The sequence below is a fragment of the Mytilus trossulus genome, chromosome 9 (genome assembly GCF_036588685.1).
Source record: "Mytilus trossulus isolate FHL-02 chromosome 9, PNRI_Mtr1.1.1.hap1, whole genome shotgun sequence".
NCBI classification, from domain to species: Eukaryota; Metazoa; Mollusca; class Bivalvia; order Mytilida; family Mytilidae; genus Mytilus; species Mytilus trossulus.
In genome coordinates, this window is record NC_086381.1 from 17,872,373 (window position 1) to 17,898,423 (window position 26,051).

At 32.5% G+C, this 26,051-nt stretch overlaps 2 protein-coding genes across 2 annotated transcripts in view; both read left to right on the forward strand.

Annotated features, from left to right (window-relative positions):
- The window catches only part of LOC134685229 (1,5-anhydro-D-fructose reductase-like), a 75,010-nt gene extending 65,317 nt beyond the window's left edge, over window positions 1-9,693 (forward strand). Inside the window, exons 3-11 of the mRNA XM_063544750.1 lie at window positions 484-654; window positions 1,261-1,377; window positions 5,289-5,366; window positions 5,845-5,961; window positions 6,228-6,334; window positions 7,497-7,578; window positions 8,364-8,447; window positions 9,015-9,097; window positions 9,582-9,693. Of these exons, the coding sequence (XP_063400820.1) occupies window positions 484-654; window positions 1,261-1,377; window positions 5,289-5,366; window positions 5,845-5,961; window positions 6,228-6,334; window positions 7,497-7,578; window positions 8,364-8,447; window positions 9,015-9,097; window positions 9,582-9,624 (882 nt within the window). The 3' untranslated portion in view covers window positions 9,625-9,693. The remainder of the gene's footprint in view (window positions 1-483; window positions 655-1,260; window positions 1,378-5,288; window positions 5,367-5,844; window positions 5,962-6,227; window positions 6,335-7,496; window positions 7,579-8,363; window positions 8,448-9,014; window positions 9,098-9,581) is intronic.
- Window positions 9,694-14,173: 4,480 nt separating this feature from the next.
- LOC134683651 (aldo-keto reductase family 1 member B1-like) lies at window positions 14,174-23,762 on the forward strand. The gene is made up of 10 exons (XM_063542963.1): window positions 14,174-14,490; window positions 16,815-16,985; window positions 17,682-17,798; window positions 18,729-18,806; window positions 19,465-19,581; window positions 20,089-20,195; window positions 20,596-20,677; window positions 21,989-22,072; window positions 22,650-22,732; window positions 23,674-23,762. The coding sequence occupies exons 1-10, from the start codon at window positions 14,407-14,409 to the stop codon at window positions 23,714-23,716; spliced, it is 966 nt and encodes a 321-aa protein (XP_063399033.1). The 5' UTR covers window positions 14,174-14,406; the 3' UTR covers window positions 23,717-23,762.
- Window positions 23,763-26,051: the final 2,289 nt, after the last annotated feature.

Genomic DNA, 26,051 nt, shown 5'->3' on the forward strand with positions numbered 1-26,051 from the left:
GATTTTGAAAAGCCGAAGATATTGAAAAGCCGAAGATTTTGAAAAGCCGAATATATTGAAAAGCCGAAGATTTTGAAAAGCCGAAGATTTTGAAAAGCCGAAGATATTGAAAAGCCGAAGATTTTGAAAAGCCGAAGATTTTGAAAAGCCGACGATTTTGAAAAGCCGTAGATTTTGAAAAGCCGTAGATTTTGAAAAGCCGAAGATTTTAAAAAGCCGTAGATTTTGAAAAGCCGAAGATTTTGAAAAGCCGAAGATTTTGAAAAGCCGTAGATTTTGAAAAGCCGAAGATTTTGAAAAGTTGGAGATTGTAGAATTTATAATAATCGGCGGGATTGTCAAAGCCGAAGATTTATTTGTATCCATGTATTTCCAAGGGGAAAAAAATAATAATAATAATAATAATCGGGGGGTTCACTGTGGCTTTCCATAGGAAATACCAGTGTGTCAAATTTTCATTTTACATTTTACAAATTCTTATAGGGTGAACCAGGTGCTGTTTTTGAAGCTGTTAAATATGCGATTGATATAGGATACCGTCATGTAGACGCTGCCCGTGTTTATGGAAACGAAGGCGAAGTGGGGGATGCAATACAAGCAAAACTAGACGACGGAACAATAAAAAACAAGAAAGAAATATTCATCACAACAAAGGTTTGCGTATCTATTTGTTTCACTGACATAATTGTACAAAATGTATGTGTTCTTATTGGATTATCTTCATCTTTCTCTATATTTATTGAACCAAATTTATTATATTAATTTAGGCACCAGGGATTCAATGAAGTATTGAGTTCCGAGAATTTCTTTTTATAATGTACTAAATGGAATATTCGTACATAACTGTACATATTTATAACACCGGACAGGTCAAGTTATCATTGTCCGATTGATAGTTAATCAGTGTGTAAATATTGAATACATCTTTAGGGTAAAAATCAAATAAGAGGGCTATATATAGCATACCCTATCATGATGATCTGAATTTGAGGATCGGGAATAGATTCCTGCGTTTAAGAGTATTTAACGCTTAAAAGCATATTCAACTGACAAAATAATTGATCAATGATAATAACAAAATGAATGTATCTTGTAAAGAGTGTTTGAACATATTTAAATCATAGCAATGATTATGTAGATATACTATAAAGCATAACAATGACATACATTTATTTAAACAGCAAAATACGTGATTTCATGATATTCTGATAGCATTCTTTATCAAATGTTTAATACATAGTGAACATTTCTAATTAACAGCTATGGGATACTCACCATAATCCAAAAGATATGAAAGAGAATACAATGAAATCTCTAAAACTTCTCAGAGTAGACACTGTACAGTTGTTCCTAATGCACTGGCCATTTGGTTTTAAGGTAAGTAGACACTGTACAGTTGTTCCTAATGCACTGGCCATTTGGTTTTAAGGTAAGTAGACTCTGTACAGTTGTTCCTAATGCACTGGCCATTTGGTTTTAAGGTAAGTAGACTCTGTACAGTTGTTCCTAATGCACTGGCCATTTGGTTTTAAGGTAAGTAGACACTGTACAGTTGTTCCTAATGCACTGGCCATTTGGTTTTAAGGTAAGTAGACACTGTACAGTTGTTCCTAATGCAATGCACTGGCCATTTGGTTTTAAGGTAAGTAGACACTGTACAGTTGTTCCTAATGCACTGGTCATTTGGTTTTAAGGTAAGTAGACTCTGTACAGTTGTTCCTAATGCACTGGCCATTTGGTTTTAAGGTAAGTAGACTCTGTACAGTTGTTCCTAATGCACTGGCCATTTGGTTTTAAGGTAAGTAGACTCTGTACAGTTGTTCCTAATGCACTGGCCATTTGGTTTTAAGGTAAGTAGACTCTGTACAGTTGTTCCTAATGCACTGGCCATTTGGTTTTAAGGTAAGTAGACTCTGTACAGTTGTTCCTAATGCACTGGCCATTTGGTTTTAAGGTAAGTAGACTCTGTACAGTTGTTCCTAATGCACTGGCCATTTGGTTTTAAGGTAAGTAGACTCTGTACAGTTGTTCCTAATGCACTGGCCATTTGGATTTAAGGTAAGTAGACTCTGTACAGTTGTTCCTAATGCACTGGCCATTTGGATTTAAGGTAAGTAGACTCTGTACAGTTGTTCCTAATGCACTGGCCATTTGGATTTAAGGTAAGTAGACTCTGTACAGTTGTTCCTAATGCACTGGCCATTTGGATTTAAGGTAAGTAGACTCTGTACAGTTGTTCCTAATGCACTGGCCATTTGGTTTTAAGGTAAGTAGACTCTGTACAGTTGTTCCTAATGCACTGGCCATTTGGTTTTAAGGTAAGTAGACTCTGTACAGTTGTTCCTAATGCACTGGCCATTTGGTTTTAAGGTAAGTAGACTCTGTACAGTTGTTCCTAATGCACTGGCCATTTGGTTTTAAGGTAAGTAGACTCTGTACAGTTGTTCCTAATGCACTGGCCATTTGGTTTTAAGGTAAGTAGACTCTGTACAGTTGTTCCTAATGCACTGGCCATTTGGTTTTAAGGTAAGTAGACTCTGTACAGTTGTTCCTAATGCACTGGCCATTTGGTTTTAAGGTAAGTAGACTCTGTACAGTTGTTCCTAATGCACTGGCCATTTGGTTTTAAGGTAAGTAGACTCTGTACAGTTGTTCCTAATGCACTGGCCATTTGGTTTTAAGGTAAGTAGACTCTGTACAGTTGTTCCTAATGCACTGGCCATTTGGTTTTAAGGTAAGTAGACTCTGTACAGTTGTTCCTAATGCACTGGCCATTTGGTTTTAAGGTAAGTAGACTCTGTACAGTTGTTCCTAATGCACTGGCCATTTGGATTTAAGGTAAGTAGACTCTGTACAGTTGTTCCTAATGCACTGGCCATTTGGTTTTAAGGTAAGTAGACTCTGTACAGTTGTTCCTAATGCACTGGCCATTTGGTTTTAAGGTAAGTAGACTCTGTACAGTTGTTCCTAATGCACTGGCCATTTGGTTTTAAGGTAAGTAGACTCTGTACAGTTGTTCCTAATGCACTGGCCATTTGGTTTTAAGGTAAGTAGACTCTGTACAGTTGTTCCTAATGCACTGGCCATTTGGTTTTAAGGTAAGTAGACTCTGTACAGTTGTTCCTAATGCACTGGCCATTTGGTTTTAAGGTAAGTAGACTCTGTACAGTTGTTCCTAATGCACTGGCCATTTGGTTTTAAGGTAAGTAGACTCTGTACAGTTGTTCCTAATGCACTGGCCATTTGGATTTAAGGTAAGTAGACTCTGTACAGTTGTTCCTAATGCACTGGCCATTTGGATTTAAGGTAAGTAGACTCTGTACAGTTGTTCCTAATGCACTGGCCATTTGGTTTTAAGGTAAGTAGACTCTGTACAGTTGTTCCTAATGCACTGGCCATTTGGTTTTAAGGTAAGTAGACTCTGTACAGTTGTTCCTAATGCACTGGCCATTTGGTTTTAAGGTAAGTAGACTCTGTACAGTTGTTCCTAATGCACTGGCCATTTGGTTTTAAGGTAAGTAGACTCTGTACAGTTGTTCCTAATGCACTGGCCATTTGGTTTTAAGGTAAGTAGACTCTGTACAGTTGTTCCTAATGCACTGGCCATTTGGTTTTAAGGTAAGTAGACTCTGTACAGTTGTTCCTAATGCACTGGCCATTTGGATTTAAGGTAAGTAGACTCTGTACAGTTGTTCCTAATGCACTGGCCATTTGGTTTTAAGGTAAGTAGACTCTGTACAGTTGTTCCTAATGCACTGGCCATTTGGTTTTAAGGTAAGTAGACTCTGTACAGTTGTTCCTGATGCACTGGCCATTTGGTTTTAAGGTAAGTAGACTCTGTACAGTTGTTCCTAATGCACTGGCCATTTGGTTTTAAGGTAAGTAGACTCTGTACAGTTGTTCCTAATGCACTGGCCATTTGGTTTTAAGGTAAGTAGACTCTGTACAGTTGTTCCTAATGCACTGGCCATTTGGTTTTAAGGTAAGACACCACAGAGTAAACTCATTGTTGAAGGATGTTCCGGTGACATATAGTAGTTAATGTCTGAGTCATTTGGTCTCTTGTGAAGAGTTGTCTTATTGGCAACCATACAACATCTTCTTTTTTTGTGTATTTATATCTGTACAGTTATTCCTAATGTACTGGCCATTTGGTTTTAATTTTAAGGTAAGACATCTCAGTAGACTCATTGTTGAAGGCCGTACCGGTGACCCATAGTTGTTAATTTCTATGTCATTTGGTCTCTTGTGAAGAGTTGTCTCATTGACAATCAAACCACATCTTCTCCTATTTTTTATATCTGTACAGTTATTCCTAATGCACTGGCCATTCAGTTTTAAGGTAAGACATTTCAGAGTAGACTCATTGTTGAAGGCTGTACCGTTGACCTATAGTAGTTAATGTCTGTGTCATTTGGGCTCTTGTGAAGAGTTGTCTCATTGACAATCATACCACATCTTCTTCTATTTTTTATGCCCCACCTACGATAGTGAGGGGCATTATGTTTTCTGGTCTGTGCGTCCGTTCGTCCGTCCGTTCGTCCGTCCGTTCGTCCGTCTGTCCCGCTTCAGGTTAAAGTTTTTGGTCAAGGTAGCTTTTGATGAAGTTGAAGTCCAATCAACTTCAAACTTAGTACACATGTTCCCTATGATATGATCTTTCTAATTTTAATGCCAAACTAGAGTTTTTATCCCAATGTCACGGTCCACTGAACATAGAAAATGATATTGCGAGTGGGGCATTCGTGTACTGAGGACACATTCTTGTTTTTATATCTGTACAGTTGTTCCTAATGCACTGGCCATTTGGTTTTAAGGTTTAGACATCTCAGAGTAAAATTATTTCGACCCATTCCTTCTTTTTTTTTTATTTTCTTCTCCAACAAAAGAATTGTCAATTAGAAGTACGAAAGACACTTCGCTTTATGTACATATTTATAAAAAAAAATCAGGTCAGAGGGTCTGCGTTACAGAAAGGGAAATAATAGGCATACATTTCATAAATATAGGCAACTACAAGATAGAAAATAGAAAATATAGAGCCTATATTACAGAAAAAAATAAATAAAAGATAAAGAATAATATGGTGATAAAATATAAAGAATCGAGACTAATGAGCAAAATTTATGAAGAATAGCAAAACTGGGTTAAACAATATCATAAGAATACAGGATTAAAGGATTCCTACCCAGATCCCTACTTTAGTATTTATACATTATAATTTACCTGTTACCATTTTCTATCAAACCAATGGAATACTATTTAAAGCAAATTTTCATTCTACTAAGGATGGAGACGACATGTTCCCAAAAGACAAAGATGGAAATGTTATATTTTCTGACCACGACTACGTCGATACATGGAAGGTAAGTACACAGGTTTAGTTAACGTATTAGTTAGTATTATATATCATAATAATTTAAAATTTGAATTTTAACAAGTGTGCACACAGATAAGTGTGGATAGTATGTTTTTATATTTGAATTATAATTACCAATAGTTTACCGATGTTGAAATCTCTTAAATCAACTAAGCATATACAAATCGATATATTAATTAGATAAAAGACAAATAAAAGAAGATGTATCAATGACATAATTGCCAATGAGACAACTGTGCATCAAATACCAAATTTACTTAGATGTCAAAGGCTGTGGATATTTGCAGAGCTCTGACTCAGGACTATTAAGAGCCTAGCATGCGATTGGGTATTGTTGAATAAGTAGATGTGTTGACCTGGGTGGTTTACTAAAACTATGTAGATAGCTTACTGACATGGTAGATGCATATACACACTTTAGTAGAAATGTTTTAGTATTTCTAAATGTTGTGTTTTATATTTAGGCAATGGAAGAATTGGTAGATGCAAAACTGGTTGAAAACATTGGAATATCAAATTTTAATAAAGCTCAGACTGAGAGACTGATAAAAAATGCAAGAATAAAACCATGTAATATGCAGGTATTTGGATTTTTAAAGTATATAGTAATATCATTTGATTCAACTGTTTTCTTTTTCATTTAAAATTTCAATTGAGAAAATTATACAAATGTTTACATTAGATAAGAAATAGAATGAAATGTTCACATGGTTTCACATATGTGAATAGAAGAAGGGCATACAAAGCTGTTATACAATTTTATTTTCTAAAAATCATTTGACTTTTTTTAGTCATTATATTATATTTAATTTTGTTTATTTATTATCCATTTTTGTTTCTCTGTTAGATCGAAATACATCCATATTTTTGCAATAAAAAATTAGTTGAGTTCTGCCAATCTGTTGGAATGTCAGTGACAGCCTATGCACCCCTGGGAAATGCAGGAAGAACTTGGTAAGCAATTTGATTTGGGTAGATTAACTGAATTCCGACATCTTGAATTGTAAAATAGCAGTACACAGTCGGTTTTGTCCTTTGCTTAAATCTGCAAAATTTAAGACAGATTGACAATTAATGTGGAAGATTTTTGAATAAAGAAAATAATGTGATGTGTTGCATTATTTGAACTGTTTTAATAGATGCAAAACGTTTGGTTATGTTTGAATCAATTTTTGTGCAAATTATTCATTTAAGGGGAGATAACTCTTATAGTTAAATGATTTTTTTTTTATCTTTTAGCATGTAAACAAGTTCATGGAATCCAGTCTGTCTTATTCTTTTCTTAAAACATATCATAAAACCTAATTTCTCATATTTTATTTCAAAGAATCACATAGATTTCTTTTTTTTTTCATAAAACAATGTTTTTCCATAAATAACCTATGCAGATTGGGTAGTTTTGCACTGCTAGTAGCTTGAAAAATAGCACGAAGACCCATACTTTTTATTATATTTTTGAAAAAGAATTGAAAAATACTTTTTGGCAAAGTATATCTTAGAAAATATATACAACTCGTCTAAACATCAACCCAACAATGTTAGATATATATACACAGACGATCCACCTCAAGTTAATAAATTTTAGCGATTACTGCATTTCAGCCAATGAAGCATCTCTTGAAACGATTCTCTCTAAAACAGTGACAAAATTGTCATGAACTTTTACAGTTTGGACTTATAACTGGCAGTGCCGCACTGTACAGACTTTTGTGGTGTACATTAAAATATGAATAGTTAACACAAGCTCATAAGATTCAAACTAGTTAACTTGTGACACATATATTCCGTATGCAATTCATTTGGTAATGTAAGTACATTGCTGTTTAAAATATATCATTTCAAAAGTTACCCAGACACAGGAGTATCCTCAAAGGCTATGTCTATCATGAACAGTTTTGTCAACGATATCTTTGAGAGAATCGCTGCAGAAGCGTCCCGTCTCGCTCTCTACAACAAGATAAATAGTTTTGTCAGGTAGCTTCTTGGCTTAAAATAGTTTACACATGTTGAAATCTAAAGAAGGAAGAATATTATAAATTTTAAATTTCAGGTGTCGGTTAATTGTAGCTTTAATCATTATTTCTCCTTTTCTGGTTCACAATATTTTGTATTTCAGGAAAAGTGCAGATGAGCCAATCATATTTGATGAACCAGTTTTGAAAGATATTTCGAAAGCAAAGGGGAAATCTATTACACAAGTAAGTTTCCTGACACAACGTATATGCTGTGATTTATGAATGTATTTTTTATGGCAAACCTTCGATCACTGAGGGGAAAATGCATACTGATGAAGCCACCTTACTATGATTACAATAACATGAACTGGAAATGTAACGACTGAGTGTACAGATTATTTGTGAATAACAGATTTAAGTGTACTACAGTTCTTTCAATTGCAATTCTGAAGTATGTTGTGTTCATCCCTCGTGTTTTTGTGGTAGTCTTTATGCCTAAGTTAGGGATTATCATACCAATGAAATAAAAAAAACAAAAAAAAACCCCACTCATTTACTTGTACCTAATCCTCCGCTATAAGTAACTAACACAAAGGTTCCTGGTTCGATTCCCGTTTGGGATGAAAATTTCAGGAACTCAATTTTCGGCTCTCCCTTGACACCATTTGCGAGTATGGTCTTGAGGAAACGATGATAGTCCGTCGGACGGGGACGATAAATGGCTGGCCCGTGTTAAGAGAGAGCCACATCTCTTGCACGTTAAAGACACCCTTGTAGATTTCGAAAAAGAGTAGGCTAATGCCGATACAAGGCAGCACTCGCACCCGCAAAGTGGAAAGGGATTAATATAAGTTGCAAAACTTGTTTCCCAATCCACTATAAATAAATATGTTTAAACTAAGTAAATTTTGAAATTGGTTAGTCGGTGAGTAATAGAACAAAGCATGGTATCAATTGCCATTACGTTTGTTCTATATGTGCAAAACCTGTTCGATGGTATATATTAATTATTTTCAATTTGATTTCAGGTAGTATTACGGTTTCATCTGCAAAGAAATTTGGTTGTTATACCAAAATCTGTCACACCAAGTAGAATTAAGGAAAATTTTGATGTAAGTATCACATTTAATTTATAAAATTCTGATCATATTTGAAACATAATCTTAACAGTAGTTTTTGAAACATGTGTAGTCTCGTTTTTTTATCAGAGGCGACATTATTGATATTAAAAACATCGTCGAAAGCATAAAACAGACCATTCGAGATTCAAAATTGAAATTTGATATTCCAAATTCAAAATCTTAATTTGAAACTAATATTATTTTTTTCGAAAGTATTAAAATCTTGCAGATATATGTGCATGTTCTTTTTGTTCTTTAGCAAGTAGAGTAATTGACTTTATCCTCGAGGGACAGAAAAATATTTTTCAGGACATCGGGAATAAGTGTTTCTTTTTGAGAATAGGAAATTTATGATAAGTTTTCTATCGGGATACGGAAGAGAATGTTTTATTGCTTGCAGAATTCGATATGTCACCCCTCCTACCCCTCTTACATACAGGAATGGAGTCAAAATATGATTTATGTTAGTGTGCAACTGGTTTACTGATAGATTGGAGTCGGTTAAGATATTTAAATGTTACAGTCAAAGATGACATTTTTTTATAACGTATTTTGTAGGTTTTTAGTTTCAGTCTTACAGATGAAGAAATGCAGAAAATATGGTCATTGAACAAAAATCTACGTTTTTATAGTGAACCTATGTGAGTTTTATGTTACGTATGAGTTAATTATCATAAGAATGGATCACGTCTGTTATACGTTGCAGAATTGGTATCTGTTATTTAAGTTTAGTTTGTCTCATCTAAATATTTTTAAACTAAATAAATACACACTGATTATTACCACAAAAGGTTGTGGCAATTTTACTTTTCTACGAGTTACGCTCCTTTTAAATGTAAAAAAATGCTGATACTTTCGTTTCCCGTTTGTATATTAAGTTTGCCTCAACCAAATGTTTTAAATATGATACACTATGTTTATTACCATAACACACACAAATTTAAGTTGATTTTTGGTGGCGTTACCTTTACAGTTCTTGTACTAATGATTCATTTGAAATTTAGGTCAGCAAATTTGCCTTTTGGTGTGTTACAAGTAAGTACAATTAGTTGGCATTAAAACAATACTGCTTATACATAATTAAGGTCACATTTTATTAAACAAGATTTACATTTTATATTTTAGTGCCAAAGATCACAAGTACTATGCATTCCACGACGAATATTGAAGATCACATTTAACTTGAGTTGTATTAACTGGTTTGAGATGTTTTTTTTGTAAAAATAAAATCATTTAGGCTTATTATATTGTATTATTGTTTACTGTTTGTCGAATGACGGCGATTCTACTGAAATTTTAGTATGTAAATAGATGATGTATGTTTGACAATAAGACTCACATCTACTGAATACAAAAAAAAAGGGTCACGACAGGGAAGACCTTACACCAACAGACATCTTCAATATGCAATCGGCATTTCTAAAGGAACACACTGCACCCTGATCCTTTTTTATATACATTGGAACGCTGTTGAAAACTAATGCTTATGACTTTTGAACAGCGGTATACTACTGTTACCTTTATTTGAAACAAACAAAAATACCCATGAAATTTCACATTAATGACCAATAGTTTATGAATTCCATCTAACGATCAGGGAAGAGACATTGCCATTTCAAGTATAAATTCTACACCTCGCATCTCTTTAAAATAAATAATAATGAAAAACTTGAAATCATCGATAAACTAGGTAAACTATTCCCGCGGAGGTTCAATTTTTATAAATTTTAATCACAACTTTAACATATCGATCGCATATACAATATCGTTAATAGGAAAATATAGCAAATTAGTAAACTGAAACATTCACTGGTTCATTAAAATATGTATACATACACCGACACCAGGCTTTATTTAAATCCAATTAGAACTTCTAGAACATTTGAGCATTCCTATCATACATAAGAAGACAAAACGTACAAAACCTATCTAGGTAATAATTACTGAACTGTAAAGTATAGATTCAGATTGTGTTTAGCAATGTCTTGTTTGTATATATCTAGATAATAATTACTGAGCTGTAAAGTATAGATTCAGATTGTGTTTAGCAATGTCTTGTTTGTATAAATTGTGAACTAGATTCTCTAAATAAGGTACGGTGAAGGACAAACATATAAATACATTTGAAAAAAATATGAAGAATGTGTCCATCGGACATAGCTGATGCTCCAACTTGCATATAACGTTACAAAGAAAAGAAGAACTGATAACTCTAAAAGTGACACTACCCAAATGTGTGCTTAATCCTAGTATTATGATAAAAAGCATTGTGTAAAAGTTTCATAACATTTGGTTCAGGTAAACTTAAGTTAATAAGATATCGGAAACCAAAAAAAATAGCATTTATTTCATTTGTTAAAGGACACAACTCTAGAACGGTAAAAGTGAAACCACAAATATTCAAATCTGAACTGCGTTTTGTGGTTATAAGCATTATGTATAAGTTTCCTAACATTGAGTCGAGAAAAACTAAAGTTAGTCAAGGGAAACTATAAATGTAGCATTATTAACAATTGTGAAGGGGTATAATTCTAGAACGGTACCAGTGCCACCACCAACATTCAAACTTGGTCTGGGTTTTGTAGTTATAAGCATTGTGTAAAAGATTCATAACATTTTTGAGTTGTAAACTAAAGTTAGAGAACAGAAACGAACATTTAGCAATTTTTCATTTGAAAAGAAATATAATTGTCGAAAAGTTTGAGTGCACCAAAATTCAAACTTGATCGCTGTGTTATGGTAATCAGCAAGGCGTATTTGATTCACAGAATTTGGTTGAAACAAACTAAAGTTAGGAAACAGAAACCGATTTGGTACAAATAAACTCATGATCATAGACACACAAACAGAGAAAAAGGTTACATTTCATGCCTCCTTCACTAAGGTGGTATAGTAGAATATTTTTTATATTATCATTTTTGTCATCTAATAAAAACAGTAAAAATAGTGTCACACAATACCCTTCCTAAGTACAAAACATTAAAAAAATACATACATAAACCATTCAATACAACTCATTTATTACAATTAAAAAACTCATGTATACACATCTAATCTCACCAAAGCAACGATTGAAAAGCTCTTTGAGTCTTAAAACAAAGATTGACATATAATTCAACTCTTTAAATCTAACTCAACTCTTTAAATCTAAAACTTTATAACATTATCAATTGTATTTGATTCATTCCACAAATTTAAACTTGATAAACCTTAGCAAATGCAATAAAAAATGGAGATACTGCATGTGAATAATATTTTGGTTATTCTTAAACGTAGATTTAATTAACTTTGTACCTATTGAATTATTGTTTTCAAACCTCCACTGACTTATTTTTCTTATTTCGATTATCTTCCTTTTGCTGAAGGTTTAACAATGTATGTCATTTACAGTAACTTGAAAATGGCTGTCTCTGTGTGTTTCCTTTGTTTAAATCTATGAGATCGTCTCAGTTGAAATCGTAATTGCTGTTCATCTTACCGTGGTGCAGGTTTGAGCAGTAACTGAGGAGGTTGTATTTGCGCTGGTTGCAGTAATTGAAGAGGTTATATCTGAGCTCGTTGAAGTAACTGGGGAGGTTGTAACATTAGCTGTTTGAAGTAACTGAGGAGGCTGTATCTGTCATGGTTGCAGTAATTGAATGGGTTATATCAGAGCTCGTTGAAGTAACTGGGGAAGTTGTAACATGATCTGTTTGAAGTAACTGAGGAGATTGTATCTGAGCTGGAGTATTTCGCTGGTTTTTAGATGGTTTGCATGGAGGCAGATATATATGTCAAAATTAATTAGTGAATAGACGAAACCTTTAAAAATAAAAAATAAAGCACATTAGCTGTGGTAGTTTTTTCATGTAAATCCTACCTTCAGATGCATTTACATGTTTCCTATTTTTTCTCAACCTACAATAATTGCAAATAAACCATTCACTACTGCAAGCGTCAAATCTCTCAACTTGCTGTATCTCCGACACGGAATTAGAAAATTTGTTATCAATTTTTATAGTGAACTGAAAGAGGAAAAGAAACGACAAAACGACAAAACCACTTTTGCTCTTTTTTTTTTACCAGTCGTAGGAATATTCGAAATATTCCAGAGTAATGAGTAGTTTTAATTTGTTGAATTCATAAATCAAACTTGCAAGCCCTTGGCTAGATCACATCACAGATGATAAGTGAAGAAAAGGCACTCCAGGAGTGCAATATGACAGCTTTCTCAACACCACCAACGTGGAAAGTGGTTCTAAAAATAGAAAAAACAGAGGAAACAAACATAGACGAGGATGTTCCCGACTTGTTACGAAGATGAGGAAGCCTTGCTACCCATGAAAAATGGAGGTTGGTGAAAAAAAAACTAAATAAAGTGGTGAATTTGTTAGACAACGAGGCTACAAAGCACAGTTAAGAGGATTTGCTAAAAAAAAAAGAAAGAACCAAGACCATTTAGGCTACTATAGGTTCGTTAACTTTGTATTGGATACCATTAATTACACGATATATAATTGTTCAGTTGTCACTTCCATTCTAAATGAAATATTTTCGAACTTTGAATTAGATTTGGAGGATTCAAGGAAAACAGATCTTATAATGTTAAAACAAGAAGTGACCAGGCAAAGGGAATTTTAAAGTGGAAATCTATCCTCCTTATATTCTGAAATTCGTTAAACAATCGTAAGAACATGTGTTTTTTAGCAACTAGTTAAATATTATTTTTTTACAAGAAAATTTTAGCCCAAGCAATTCAATGATGTAATGGATGCATTTGCTTTCGATTACTAGCATCGTCTTGTTTCAAACAAGGACGACACCTATTTCCAGCCATGAAATGTAAATAATGGCTTATAAAACAAGAATCCACAGCTTTCCACAGTATGTGTTAACCGGAAAACAGAAATAATATTATATAGATGCAATTTGTAATAAACAGAAACTTAAATTTATACATCTTGATTTTATTATTTCATTTCTAAATTATATGATTGGAGATGAAATGATAAGTCGTTGATTTCATTTTTGTGTTGTCTTTGTACTAGCGTAATATCGGTGGTTGCACATTTTGTGTTTCTCTCATCCGCGACAATTTATTGATCAGTTATTCAATAATGTCAAAAATGCGAGTCTTTCAATACCGTTGTCAAAAACAAAGAATTAATTACTTAACACAAAGAATCCAACCTTGTTCACGTTGACAACATGAAGGTTGTGGTTTTATTTTGTGGATGAGATTTTGATGATAAAACATGATATTTTTCTGTTCAAATATACATAGATATAGGAAGATGTGGTGTGAGTGCCAATGAGACAACTCTCCATCCAAATAACAATTTAAAAATTAAACCATTATAGGTTAAAGTACGGCCTTCAACACGGAGCCTTGGCTCACACCGAACAACAAGCTATAAAGGGCCCCAAAATTACTAGTGTAAAACCATTCAAACGGAAAAACCAACGGTCTAATCTATATAAACAAAACGAGAAACGAGAAACACGAATATATTACATAAACAAACGACAACTACTGTACATCAGATTCCTGACTTAGGACAGGTGCAAACATTTGCAGCGGGATTAAACGTTTTAATGGGCACAAACCTTCTCCCTTTTTCTGAAACAATAGCATAACATCACAACATATAAAAACATACGATAAAATATCAATTGGCAGACTTAACTCAATCAAAAAACGTATGATTACACAATGAACGAATAAATTTGATCAGTCTATTTTTCAAATTCTAATACTACCTGATACAAATGTTAAAGGACTGATAAAACCAAAAAAGGCGAAAAATAAAGATATATTTCCCAAACAAACATGGCGCTTTCAAAACTTGAGACATCACTATCTGTGATAAGATGTAAAGTTGAAAGTTGACAAATGTTAGGAATACCGAAAGACACTCGTAGATAAAATTTGACATACATTAGAAGGATTTAGATACAAGCAGAATAAAAAATGAGTTCAGGTATTGCAGAGTTTGCTGTTTTACCGAATGGAACAAAATATCCTGTGATTGGGTTAGGAACCCATAATGTAACGGTAAGTATAATACTCTTCGACAAATGTAGTACTACTTTTAATGTTAAGTTCAAGTAATTCTATTTATAGATTTCTTGAATCATCAAGCTCTGATATAGATAGTTACGTAATACCGTCAGTATGTTTCATTGAATTTACGAAACAGGTATAACACGTATATGATATTTAATTCACCGAACATTTTTTGCAAATGAATTGTTATGTAACTTTTACTTCTTTTTTTAAATTTTGATTTTTTGTCGAGCATTCGACTTCAGCCGAAAAGCGATACTTCGCGATCCTACATTCCTGTCGTCGGCGGCGGGGTCCACTATTATTCACTCTGTGGATATTTGAAATTAAAATAACTTTCTTAAACTATCCTGGAATGGTTCCAAACTTGGACAGAAGCTAGTATCTTTAAAACAAAATTGTTGAAATTTTTTACCTGATTTTCCGTATTTTACTTATACATGTTATAAATGGATTTTCCAATTAACATTACATACAGTTTGCAGTTAAAGTTTTTAAAACATTTATTGTATTCATAAAGCGTCCCACGTAGACAGAAGTTTCTTAAATATAAAAAGATATTATCGAAAGGAATATTTTTACTTATTTTTTCCGACATTTTGATGAACCTGCGATTAACATCAAAAGTAGGCAAGACACTGGGTTCCGCGGAACCCTTACGAATTTTGAAGGTTCATCATAACAAATGAACAAATGCGGCCGTATTTTCACTTCAAAAACTATTTTGTACGGAATTACCTGTTTAGTTATGAAAGATTTAAAGCATGGTATCCACTAGATATATAAAAGTTCAATGCATTTTGTATTTCAGAAAGATAGAACTATTTCTGAATTTTGTTTGGCATTTTTTCTGTTTCTGCAAAAGGTGTAAAAATACACTAAGTTAGGTAAATCTTTGAGATGCTCTCTCGCAGGTATTGACAACTGTATTGTATTCTATTGCTTGTCCTTGATTGGCATGAACAATAGAAATACAATAGATTGCTACACAACAAAAGATGAGTTAAAGGTAGTATTGAGTTGACAGTAAATGTAATTAAGGTGTTAAGTCCGGTCTTTTATTTTCCAAACATGACCTTCTTTCGAATCTGACTGTTATGCTGAATGTAATTCGCATTGGTACAAGACGGGTGACGGTATTTGTTTATCCAACTTTCATATATTCAGTTATGATGATGTATTTATGATTCAGACCGAATATTGTTAAATGTCTTATCCATGTTATCGTTTGTAGTTGTATATCTATTTTTGTTTCTATTCGTATGCAAATGTAAAGAAAATTAATCACCCAGTTTATTTATAAGATTTCAGTTAAAGCAACTATATGAACACGATTTATTTGTTTTATAGTTTGATTTGGGAGAAATATTGACATAGGTAGATAATACAATACATTATCTAGTTATTAACACAACTCTTTATTTATATTTTTGTAATTGTTATAAAATTTATTCAATAACATAATTATAAACTTAATCTTATATCAAATTTTAAGAAATTTACCTGTGACTTTTGTGACGTTGATCCAGTCGTGTAACGGACAATTTTGTTTCTTTTGTGATTTTTTTGTGTGCTGTTCTAGTTTATGTTACGTGTACGTTTTTATTCATGTCAAAATGTACTATTTACCTTGAGAATGAACATTGTATCGTTTATTTGTATACTTCTCTGTTCTAAATGTTCTTGCAGTTTTATTATACTCCTGACATGTAAAGTTGTCATTACAGTGTTATAATTAACATTGCCATAAAAGCGAGAGGTTTGGCTAGCCACAAAACCCGGTTCATTCCACCATTATTTTTTTGGTAAATCTCCCGTACAAAGCAGAAAATTGGAATTATTATCTCATTGTTCGTGTGTGTGCGTGTTGCCTTGTCAGTATTATTTTGTTGCCATTCAGTGTTTCTGTTGTTTCGTTGATTTCCTATGTGTTTCCTTCTGTTTAAATTTGTAACCTGGATTTGTTTTCTCTCATTCGATTTATGACTTTGAATAGCGATATACTACTGTTGCCTGTAGGTTGTTTTTTTTTTTTTTTTTAATTTTTACAATAGTGGAACAAAAAAATATGCCAATCAAAATCCAAAAAAAAGATTTTATCTTCATAAAACACAAAATGCTTTTTACTTTATATATAAAGTTGATGCCAGGCCTTTTAACTTTTTAAACTGCAAAGGTAAGTGTTTAGTAGTTTGGGAGTTGCAAATACAGCTATATTTGTCTATTTGTTATGATGAACACTAAGATACTTGCTCACAAAAAACTGAAACATACCGTTAAGTCATTGATTTAACTTGCAATCATTCAATCAGGGTGGACCCGGTTCAGTTAGGGATGCAGTGAAGTATGCCATAGATATAGGATACAGAAGTGTTGATTGTGCCCATGCATATTTAAACGAGAAGGAGGTAGGAGAGGGTATACAGGCCAAGTTAGATGACGGTACTATTAAAGATAAAAAAGAAATCTTTATCACGACTAAGGTAGGAGGCTTGAAACAATTTTTAAAGATAGTTTGCCAGCTAGTCATGGCGTTGTCTATTTTCTAACGAGTGTTAAATGTCACTTTTTCATCTGTTGTCTCTTTCTATTTTAAGATCTTTTAACAGGTTTGTTTTTATAATAGAAAACATGATGCAGTGATGACCTCTGTGGGCATGATTGGGGGAAATGCAGTACATTTTGTATAATTATACATCGCCTCTACAAAAAATTGGAATTATCTGCACTATTATGATAACATGCACTGCAAACGCTTATTTAGTGAGATGGCAAATAAAAATCCGTTTTAACTTAATGATTTGCATAAAAAAAGGACGAATTCATCTTAGAAAACAAGATAAGGAAATGATGCAACTAATTATCGACAAAAAAGTACTAAAGTGTTAGTATAGATTATATAAGTCATAAATATCCCACAAATCTACAAAATTTCCATTACCAGACTTTCAGGTACTTTAAATTTAAAACTCTCACGAGACCCTTCAATATAGAATAGCGTTACAATGTTAAAATTAATGAGTTTCTAAAATTGTAAATTATTCTAATTTTGTAATTACTTACAAAACCAAAATATTTAAATTGTTTGATAAGAACCGTTAAAATTAATTTCATAACTTTACACTGGACATTAAACCAATTTGAAACATAAAGTCAATAAAATATCAAAAACTTTTCAGCTTTGGGATACACACCACAATCGACGACATATTAAGGAAAACTTCCAGAAATCATTGAACAATCTTAAAGTCGACCGTGTGCAGCTACTGATCATTCACTGGCCCATTTCACTTAAGGTGAGTACTTACTAGTATATTAAAATACTTTAATGTAACCCCGCCACATTCTGTATGTATGCGCCTATCAGAAGTCAGAAACCTGAAATAGATTTCACAAAAAAAACGATCAATCTAAGTGGTAAGTATTTTTGTGATAGATTCCAGTAATTCAGTTGTTTTTGTTTGTTGCTATGTTACATATTTGTTTCTGTTCATTTCTTGTACATAAATTAGACCGTTTGTGTAAGTGTTCTTTTTTAAAATCTTCTTTTTTTTATATTTAAACACATTTTAGTTTTAGATACTGATAGTAAAAAGAAGTTTAAGGGTCTATACATAGTGACTTTAATTTTGATTTCATCGACTTTCATCACAACAATACCATGCTCCTGCACATTTGTGTGTTTACACATTTGTTTTGAGGTGACGTCTGATTTTGTTGGCCGTAGAGCAGTCAGGTTATTACTTTATATTGTGTTCGTATTAGAATTTCGTACTAGAATTTCGATTTCTTTTTTTCTCTAGAAAGAAATCTGTTATTACACCTAACGATACAAAACTAATTTGTTCGTGGATTTTTCCTTCTTCTATCAAATGATTTGTTTTTATGTCTTTAATGAACATTTTAGTTTAGGGGCCAGCTAAAGCTGGCATATGGGTATTGGATTTTCTTACTGTCTTTAAGAACCAATTGTTGCCTTGCGCAACATCTACTCAGTGGTCTAGTTGTTATCTCTTAGACACATTCCCCATTTCCATTCTTTATTTTATGACCAAATTACTTTGCTCTATGGTTGGATGTGTTGAGAGGAATTTGTTTTTGGGAAATTTAAATTTTATTGAACTATTCTTATCCTTTTTCATTGCTAAATCATAAAATTGAACCATTTTTGTCGTGTACGGCAGAAATTTATTCAAATGATAAACCAATAGTTTTCTTCATTTTAGGACGGAGATGATTTATTTCCCAAAGATGAGAATGACCAGTTTATGTTTGAGAATCACGACATAGTAGATACATGGAAGGTATAGTTCACTTACTTGCATTTCTAAGACACCAAGACATGACAATGTTGATTTATGGAGTAAAATCAAATATTTTGGAATTATACTTATAAAATATAATTTATCATAGTCATAGAAATATCTTTCGCTTATAAAATCAAAGAACCTGCTGTCATGTTACATAAATCCGATATATTGACAAAGAATGGTTTATGATAGAAATATATCCATCTTCTTGAAACAAAGAACTTGGTTTTTTGTTCAAATAATACTCATTGAAAAATTTAAAAAGTAAAAAATCTTTTATAGCCCATTTTATCTTGTTAAATTTTTTTTAGATCAATATTTTGTTTATCTTTTTTAATCTTTTTCGATGAATTGATATACTGATTTCACTTAGTATTACTTTTAATTTTTTATCTTACGATTGAAGATATATTACAATCATCTCTCTTCAAAATGTTAGTATAAACCAAATACATTTCAAGGCGTCTAAAACTGTCAAGTATCATGAGTTATTTTGGTGAACGACAAAGTTCACATGTGAAATTCATTGATTTTTACGAGTCATTTTCGAATTCGTTTTATAGTCGGTACTTGCAACTTCAATCTTTTTTCTATTTGTTCTTAAATTCTTAATTTCTATATCATCTTTACCTTCGAATTTATGAACTTGCAGGGTATGGAAGAATTAGTTGATGCCGGCATGGCCGAGAATATCGGATTGTCTAACTTCAACAAGTCACAGATAGAACGTATCCTACAAAGTGCCCGGATAAAACCATGTAATCTACAGGTAAGATTAATTTAAAATCTAGTCCTAAAATGTTGTTTTTTCCCATTGATAATATACAATACAATTGAGAATGGAATATGCAAAAAAAGAAGTGCCCGACCAAAGAGCAGAGGCAACCCAAGGTAACTAACAGGTTTTCAACACAGCGAGGAAATCACACACGCAGAGGCAGGCTTCAGCTTGCCCCAAAACAAAATTATGTACCAGTTTAGCGAAAATAAACGTACTTCTATACTCATAAATTTATAAATTAACCCGAATTGAAAAAGAATTAAAACAAATCATACCAGTCTAACAAATGCAAGAGATTCATGACTTGGGACAGGCGCAAAATGCAGATTTAAAATTATTACTTAAATGCCTCTAAAGAATTTTGATGATGTTAAAATATGGAAGATTAAAGTAGTAAAGGTATTTTTTATTTGCCTAGAATAACAACTAACAGTACACCAACATTTGTTGCATAATATTGTATGTCATATCTTAATATAAGAATTTTGTTTGTAGGTGGAAATACATCCTTATTTTTTAAACCAAAAGCTTGCGGATTTCTGCTTGTCAAAATGCATAACAGTTACGGCTTATGCACCTCTAGCGAACCCAGATAGTCCTTTGTAGGTAAAATGGTCCATGTATACTGTTTTCCATAATAACATAATATGACTTCAATTAGAGATAAACCGATGATACAGAAATAAATTATCTCTGCATTCAACTATCTGCTAGAAGATTTTCTGACAGATAGAACAATTTTTGTTAAAAGGAAATAGATATTGACATTGAACTTTTATTAAATCGTCTAAGAACTTATAAAGTCAATGTGTTGTTACATGAAATATATACAACACAAACGCGCGCATTATAATTTTGTGCTGGTCATTCTTAAATAAATAACATTATGACCTTTTAATAGTGAGGGTCAAACATGAAACGTAACATTATTACCTTTCAAATGTTATAACACCGACTCACTGACTACTTGTATGTCAATAATAGTTTTTATTTATAATATAGGCGAACAGGGAAAGAACCCAGCATATTTGACGAACCTATTCTTAAGGATATTGCTCAGAAGAAAGGCAAAACCATAGCCCAGGTAAAATGAATGATGAGTCAGGGCGAGGAGAATTAATTACAAAAATAATGCAATATAAGCTGTCAAATGAAGACAGCTATATCAATATTATTAAGTGTTGATCTTAGTACAGCCATTTATTAAGGGTGATTCATGGGATGAAACACAGCAATGGTATCACAGTTTAGAAATTCTTTATGTACACAATAAAATTTAGTATGATATTTGGAATATGAACGTTATTTAAGAGTAAATTAAAAAAAATCTATGAAAATTTTGGACAAAAAAACGTATTACAAAAAATGTAGGATTTTTCTATCTTCAGCTGATATTTTCTATGCCAACAATTCTGACGATTATAAATATAATACGTTTCAGAAGATAATACGTGGATAAACTCACATTAATATTGATACCGTAATATAAGTTGTGTATGCCAGCCTCGAGTTTCTTTGACAACAGACTCAGCAGTGATGTTTTAATACAAAAAAATAAAAAGTAGCTAAAATAACATGCATATCATGTTTGTGCGATATGAATATGATTATATAGTTATCAAAAATACCAGGATTATAATTTTATACGCCAGACGCGCGTTTCGTCTACATAAGACTCATCAGTGACGCTCAGATCAAAATAGTTAAAAAAGCCAAACGAATACAAAGTTGAAGAGCATTGAGGACCCAAAACAAATATGAGTCCTTCTTTGTATTAGCCATAATGGGCTAGCTCACAAAGTGATAATAATTTAAATGAAGACATGGCATCCATACCCAGACACATTTTCCTGACATACCCCATTGTATATATGAGAAGATGTGGTATGAGTGTCAATGAGACAAGTCTCCATTCAAGTCAAAATGTGTAGAAAATAAAACAAGTACAGGTCAAAGTACATGGGGCATTGGCTCACACCTAACAGAAAGCTATGAAGGGCCCCATAATGACTAGTGTAAAAGTATGCAAACAGGAAAACCAACTGTACAAATATATAACAAATCAGAAACGAGAAGCACATATATACCACATAACAAACAACAAGCACTGAGCAAAAGGCTCCGGACTTAGAACAGGTGAATACAAATGTTACGGGTTTAAACGTTTTGATATGTCACCTCAACCTGAGACAGTATTGTACTTTTAACAGCATGCTTTACTCTGAAATATCAGGGTTACTTGCTTAGTGGAGAGATTCGAACCCTTGACATTCGTCACTCGAGCTTCCACGTGTGATTTTAATTGTTAAAGTGGACGAGTATATTTGATTTAAAATAATGATCTAAAAAATAGATAATAAGCTGATCCAATATTAATTGCATATTTTTTGGGCAGGTAGTTTTGAGATTCATATTACAGCGCAATATCATTGTGATTCCAAAATCAGTTACGCCGTCTAGAATCAAGGAGAATTTTGATGTGAGTAGTTAATGTAAGATCAAAATGTTGTAGATTAAAGATATGGGACACAACGGATGTGTTGAATTGTCATGAAACAATTTTCGTGTCTAAATCCTTCTTATGAAAATCATAGATAATTGCTCACACATTTATATTGCATTTAAAAATTAAGTTCTGTAATCGTATAACCATTTGTATAGGTAATGAAATCAAAGTTAATTACAGTTTAGCTCACAAATCGAATTTCAAATACGTGTTAACCTCCAAAATTCCTAAATTTGTTATATACTATCTCAGTAATTTTTTTAAGATTAAAGCATCTTTGTAGTAATTTGTTTTTCTTAAATCAGATAAGTTTTGTTTGTGAAAAATGTCTATATACTGAGATCACAGTTTTTTGTATTCATTTATTGAGCACAGTTATCACAGGAATCAGAACATATGTTGTACGGATGTATTCCCTTTCAAAAATGCACTTCAATGATCAATTCAAAATAATTTTATCCTCATGAACAAGACAGCAGAAACCTATTTATTTTACTTCTTATCATACTTTCAGAAAAAAAATAATATTAGAGTTATCTTCTTAATTCAGGTGTTCAGTTTTTCGTTGTCACCAGACGAGATGAAACAGATATGGACATTAGATAAACATCCACGAATATTTATAGAGAAGTGGTAAGGTTCAGTATTTATTTATATCATGAATAAAGGCAACAGTAGTATACCGCTGTTCGAAAGTCATCAATCGATTGAGAGAAAACAAATTCCGGTTTGAAACTAAAACCGAGTGAAACACATCAATTTAAAGGGAAAAACAACGAACCAACAGAAACACTGAAGTGCAACAAAAACAAACGGCAATGCAACACACACAAAAACGAACTAGAAGATAACAGCCGCTATTTTTCTGACTTGGTACAGGACATTCTAAGAAAAATGGTGGGTTGAACCGGGTTTTGTGGCTTCAATGGCAATGTTAAATATAACACTAAAATAACTTCATTACATGACAGGAATACAGATAAAACAATGTATTTTTCATTTGTTTTAATATTATCTTTCCAAATTCAGATATTTAATAACATCTTTTGATGAGAGAATCGTATACAGCAATTATTGATTCTTCTTTTTTGTTGTCATACAATCGTTCTTTCTGTTAATTTAATAGAAAATCACACAACATTACTAACAAAGTCGCAAAGATAGCATTCCAATATAACTAGAGGTCATCAGATGGTCAAGTTTCTCTATGTATGATAGATTCCCCATTGTCTATTGTACTTTGTCTTTGTTTCGATGACGCAAAATATTCTTGCTTATTTTATAATTGACGATTTCTTCTTTTGTAGAGTACACAAATACATTTATCATATAAAACAATATGAAATAATAAGTATTTTCGATCATCTGATCATTTGTCCACTGTATTCAATTATTGTACATAGTCATCGACAAGTCATCTTTACTATCAGAATAAGGGTTTTAAGCATTCTTCCAAATTCCAAAGAACTCCGTTTGGAGGGATCCTTTTAATATTTTTAAGCAAAACAAGTCATGTGTTTCTATTATTTTTATTTGCATATACTTTAACACTAACTGTTCATATTCGATTACAGGGCAAGTGGGCATCCAGAGTATCCATTCCATGCAGAATTCTAAGGAACTCTTGTTTCTTTAACCACTTATTCTAACAGAAATAACATTACATTTTTTTTCATTCTCTTATTTTATTCCTTTCTATATCTGTATCAATAATATAAAAAAATGAAGTTGGACAAAGACAGATTTAAAAGCAAAAAAAATTACATTCTGGACATAAAACTAAGAATGGAAATGTGTCAAAGAGACAACAACCCTATCTTAGAACAGACCACATCAGAAGGTCACCAATATGTCTTCAATGCAGCGAGAAACTCCCGCACTCGGAGGCGTTCTTCATTTACATTCTTGCCATAAAATTGGGAATAGAAATGGGGAATGTTTACAAGAGACAATAACCCGACCTTAGAACAGACAACAGCAGAAGGTCACCAATAGGCCTCAAAGCAGCGAGAAACTCCCGCACCCGCAGGCGTCCTTCAGCTGGCCTCTAAACAAATATATATACTAGTTCAATGAGAATGAACGTCGTACATGCTGAATTTACAGTTCAATAATTCATACGACAAATAGTTGTTTCATACTTAAAGGCAACCAATAATAGATTACATAAGCTGTATTTGACAACACCTTTCATTAATATGCTCTTTAAATTCGTACTTTATATGATTAAAAACAATTATATTGAAGCGTGACTGATAAATTTTTGTCGACGAAACGAAATGTTGTGTTTTCGATATAACCTATTTTGATATAAGTACCTTGTCTCTGATAAATTTGTCTTTGTATCAATCTTTTGTAAACGACTATGTCATCACACGAAAACAAAGACACAACATTTCTTTGTCTTACACTTTTGCTGGCATTCACTTAGTTACATCGATATTTTAATAGTGTTTACATATTTTAGAGAATGAAAGGGATAAACAATTAAGAACAGAGAAAAATGTCGAAAGATGAGACAATAATGAGCAAACGAAAATTGGATAAAGAAAATGTGCTGAAGATTAAAAAAGAGAATTGAATATTTGAAAAAACAAAGGCAGAAATATGTCTTATTAATTTTACTATAAAAAAATGAGACCTAAACACCCACCAAGACCCTCATTTTGTCAATGCCAAAGATGGTGTTATTTATAAATTAGCAAATGATACAATTTTGACATCAGGGGTTAGGATTGTTCAAACTTGCACTATCTAAATTTTAGTTCATGCTGCTAATTAGCTATTGTACGATGTCAGGGAAAGCTGTCCGTTTCTGATAAAACCAAAAATCTATTTGTCACGATTTCACATTAATATCTTTATATTTTCTTCTTAGGTTATTTCATCAAAGCGAAATTTATGTATTCTTAACAAATCATTCACCTGTAATGCGTTTGTCATTTTTTTACAACAGTTACATCTCTTATTCATAGATATTGCATGGAATATTCAGATAAAATGAGATATAACTTATTTTCAATTTTCTTGATATTTTTCATATTTGTTTGATAAAAAAATGTGAATCCATCTTAAATGATGTATTCTCTTCAATACTAATTTTCCAAAGATTTGACCTATTTTGTCCTTAGTCCATTATATGATAAACATCGACACGCATATGAATGATTCATTAACGTATAAACTGTTGAAAGATCTTATATTGACATCCTTTTAGACAAACGTTATCAAATGTATCCGATAGAATATATGAATAATGGAAGACAAAGTCGTTAGCTGTTTCGAGAAATACTAGTTGCACACATATTTCTCAACATAAGTCAGATTAAGTTGGAACTGATGGAGAAAGGGATTTTAAGAGAAGTCCGAGAGTATCACCATTCTTGGACAAGAATTATTGACTGTTATGTAGTTCCTATAGCTGCCGTAATAGTGATTATAACAAGCGTTTTTGTTATTTTTATTTACTGCAAGGAATACAGGACATCGAAAAACAAAATCAGAAAGGTTGCCAGTCTTATCTATTCTGTAATTGGACTATCAAACATAGCGGCTATTTTACCTAAAGCGATCATCCATACATATGCATTCACGTATGGAAACGTTAAAATGTTCGTTCCATTGAATATCTGTAGATCTTGGTATTTTGTGCAGGAATTTACAAAAGTGCCTCATTGTGCTTCCATTCTGTTCGTTACACTTTTATCATTACAACGATACCAGATCATAAAGCATCCGTTCGTTGGATCTCAGAAATGGACCGTGAGTAAAACAATAAGCAAAATAATCCTTGTGGTAATAGTTTCAACATTAGTATCGATTATTTCTTTCATTGGATCTGAACTAGTACCATATCATGTAGAATTTAAAGAGAATACAACGACTAGCAATAGTAGTTTCACTACATGTCATGCACATTTTGCTAGTTGGTTAGGTAGTTACGGGATGGAAG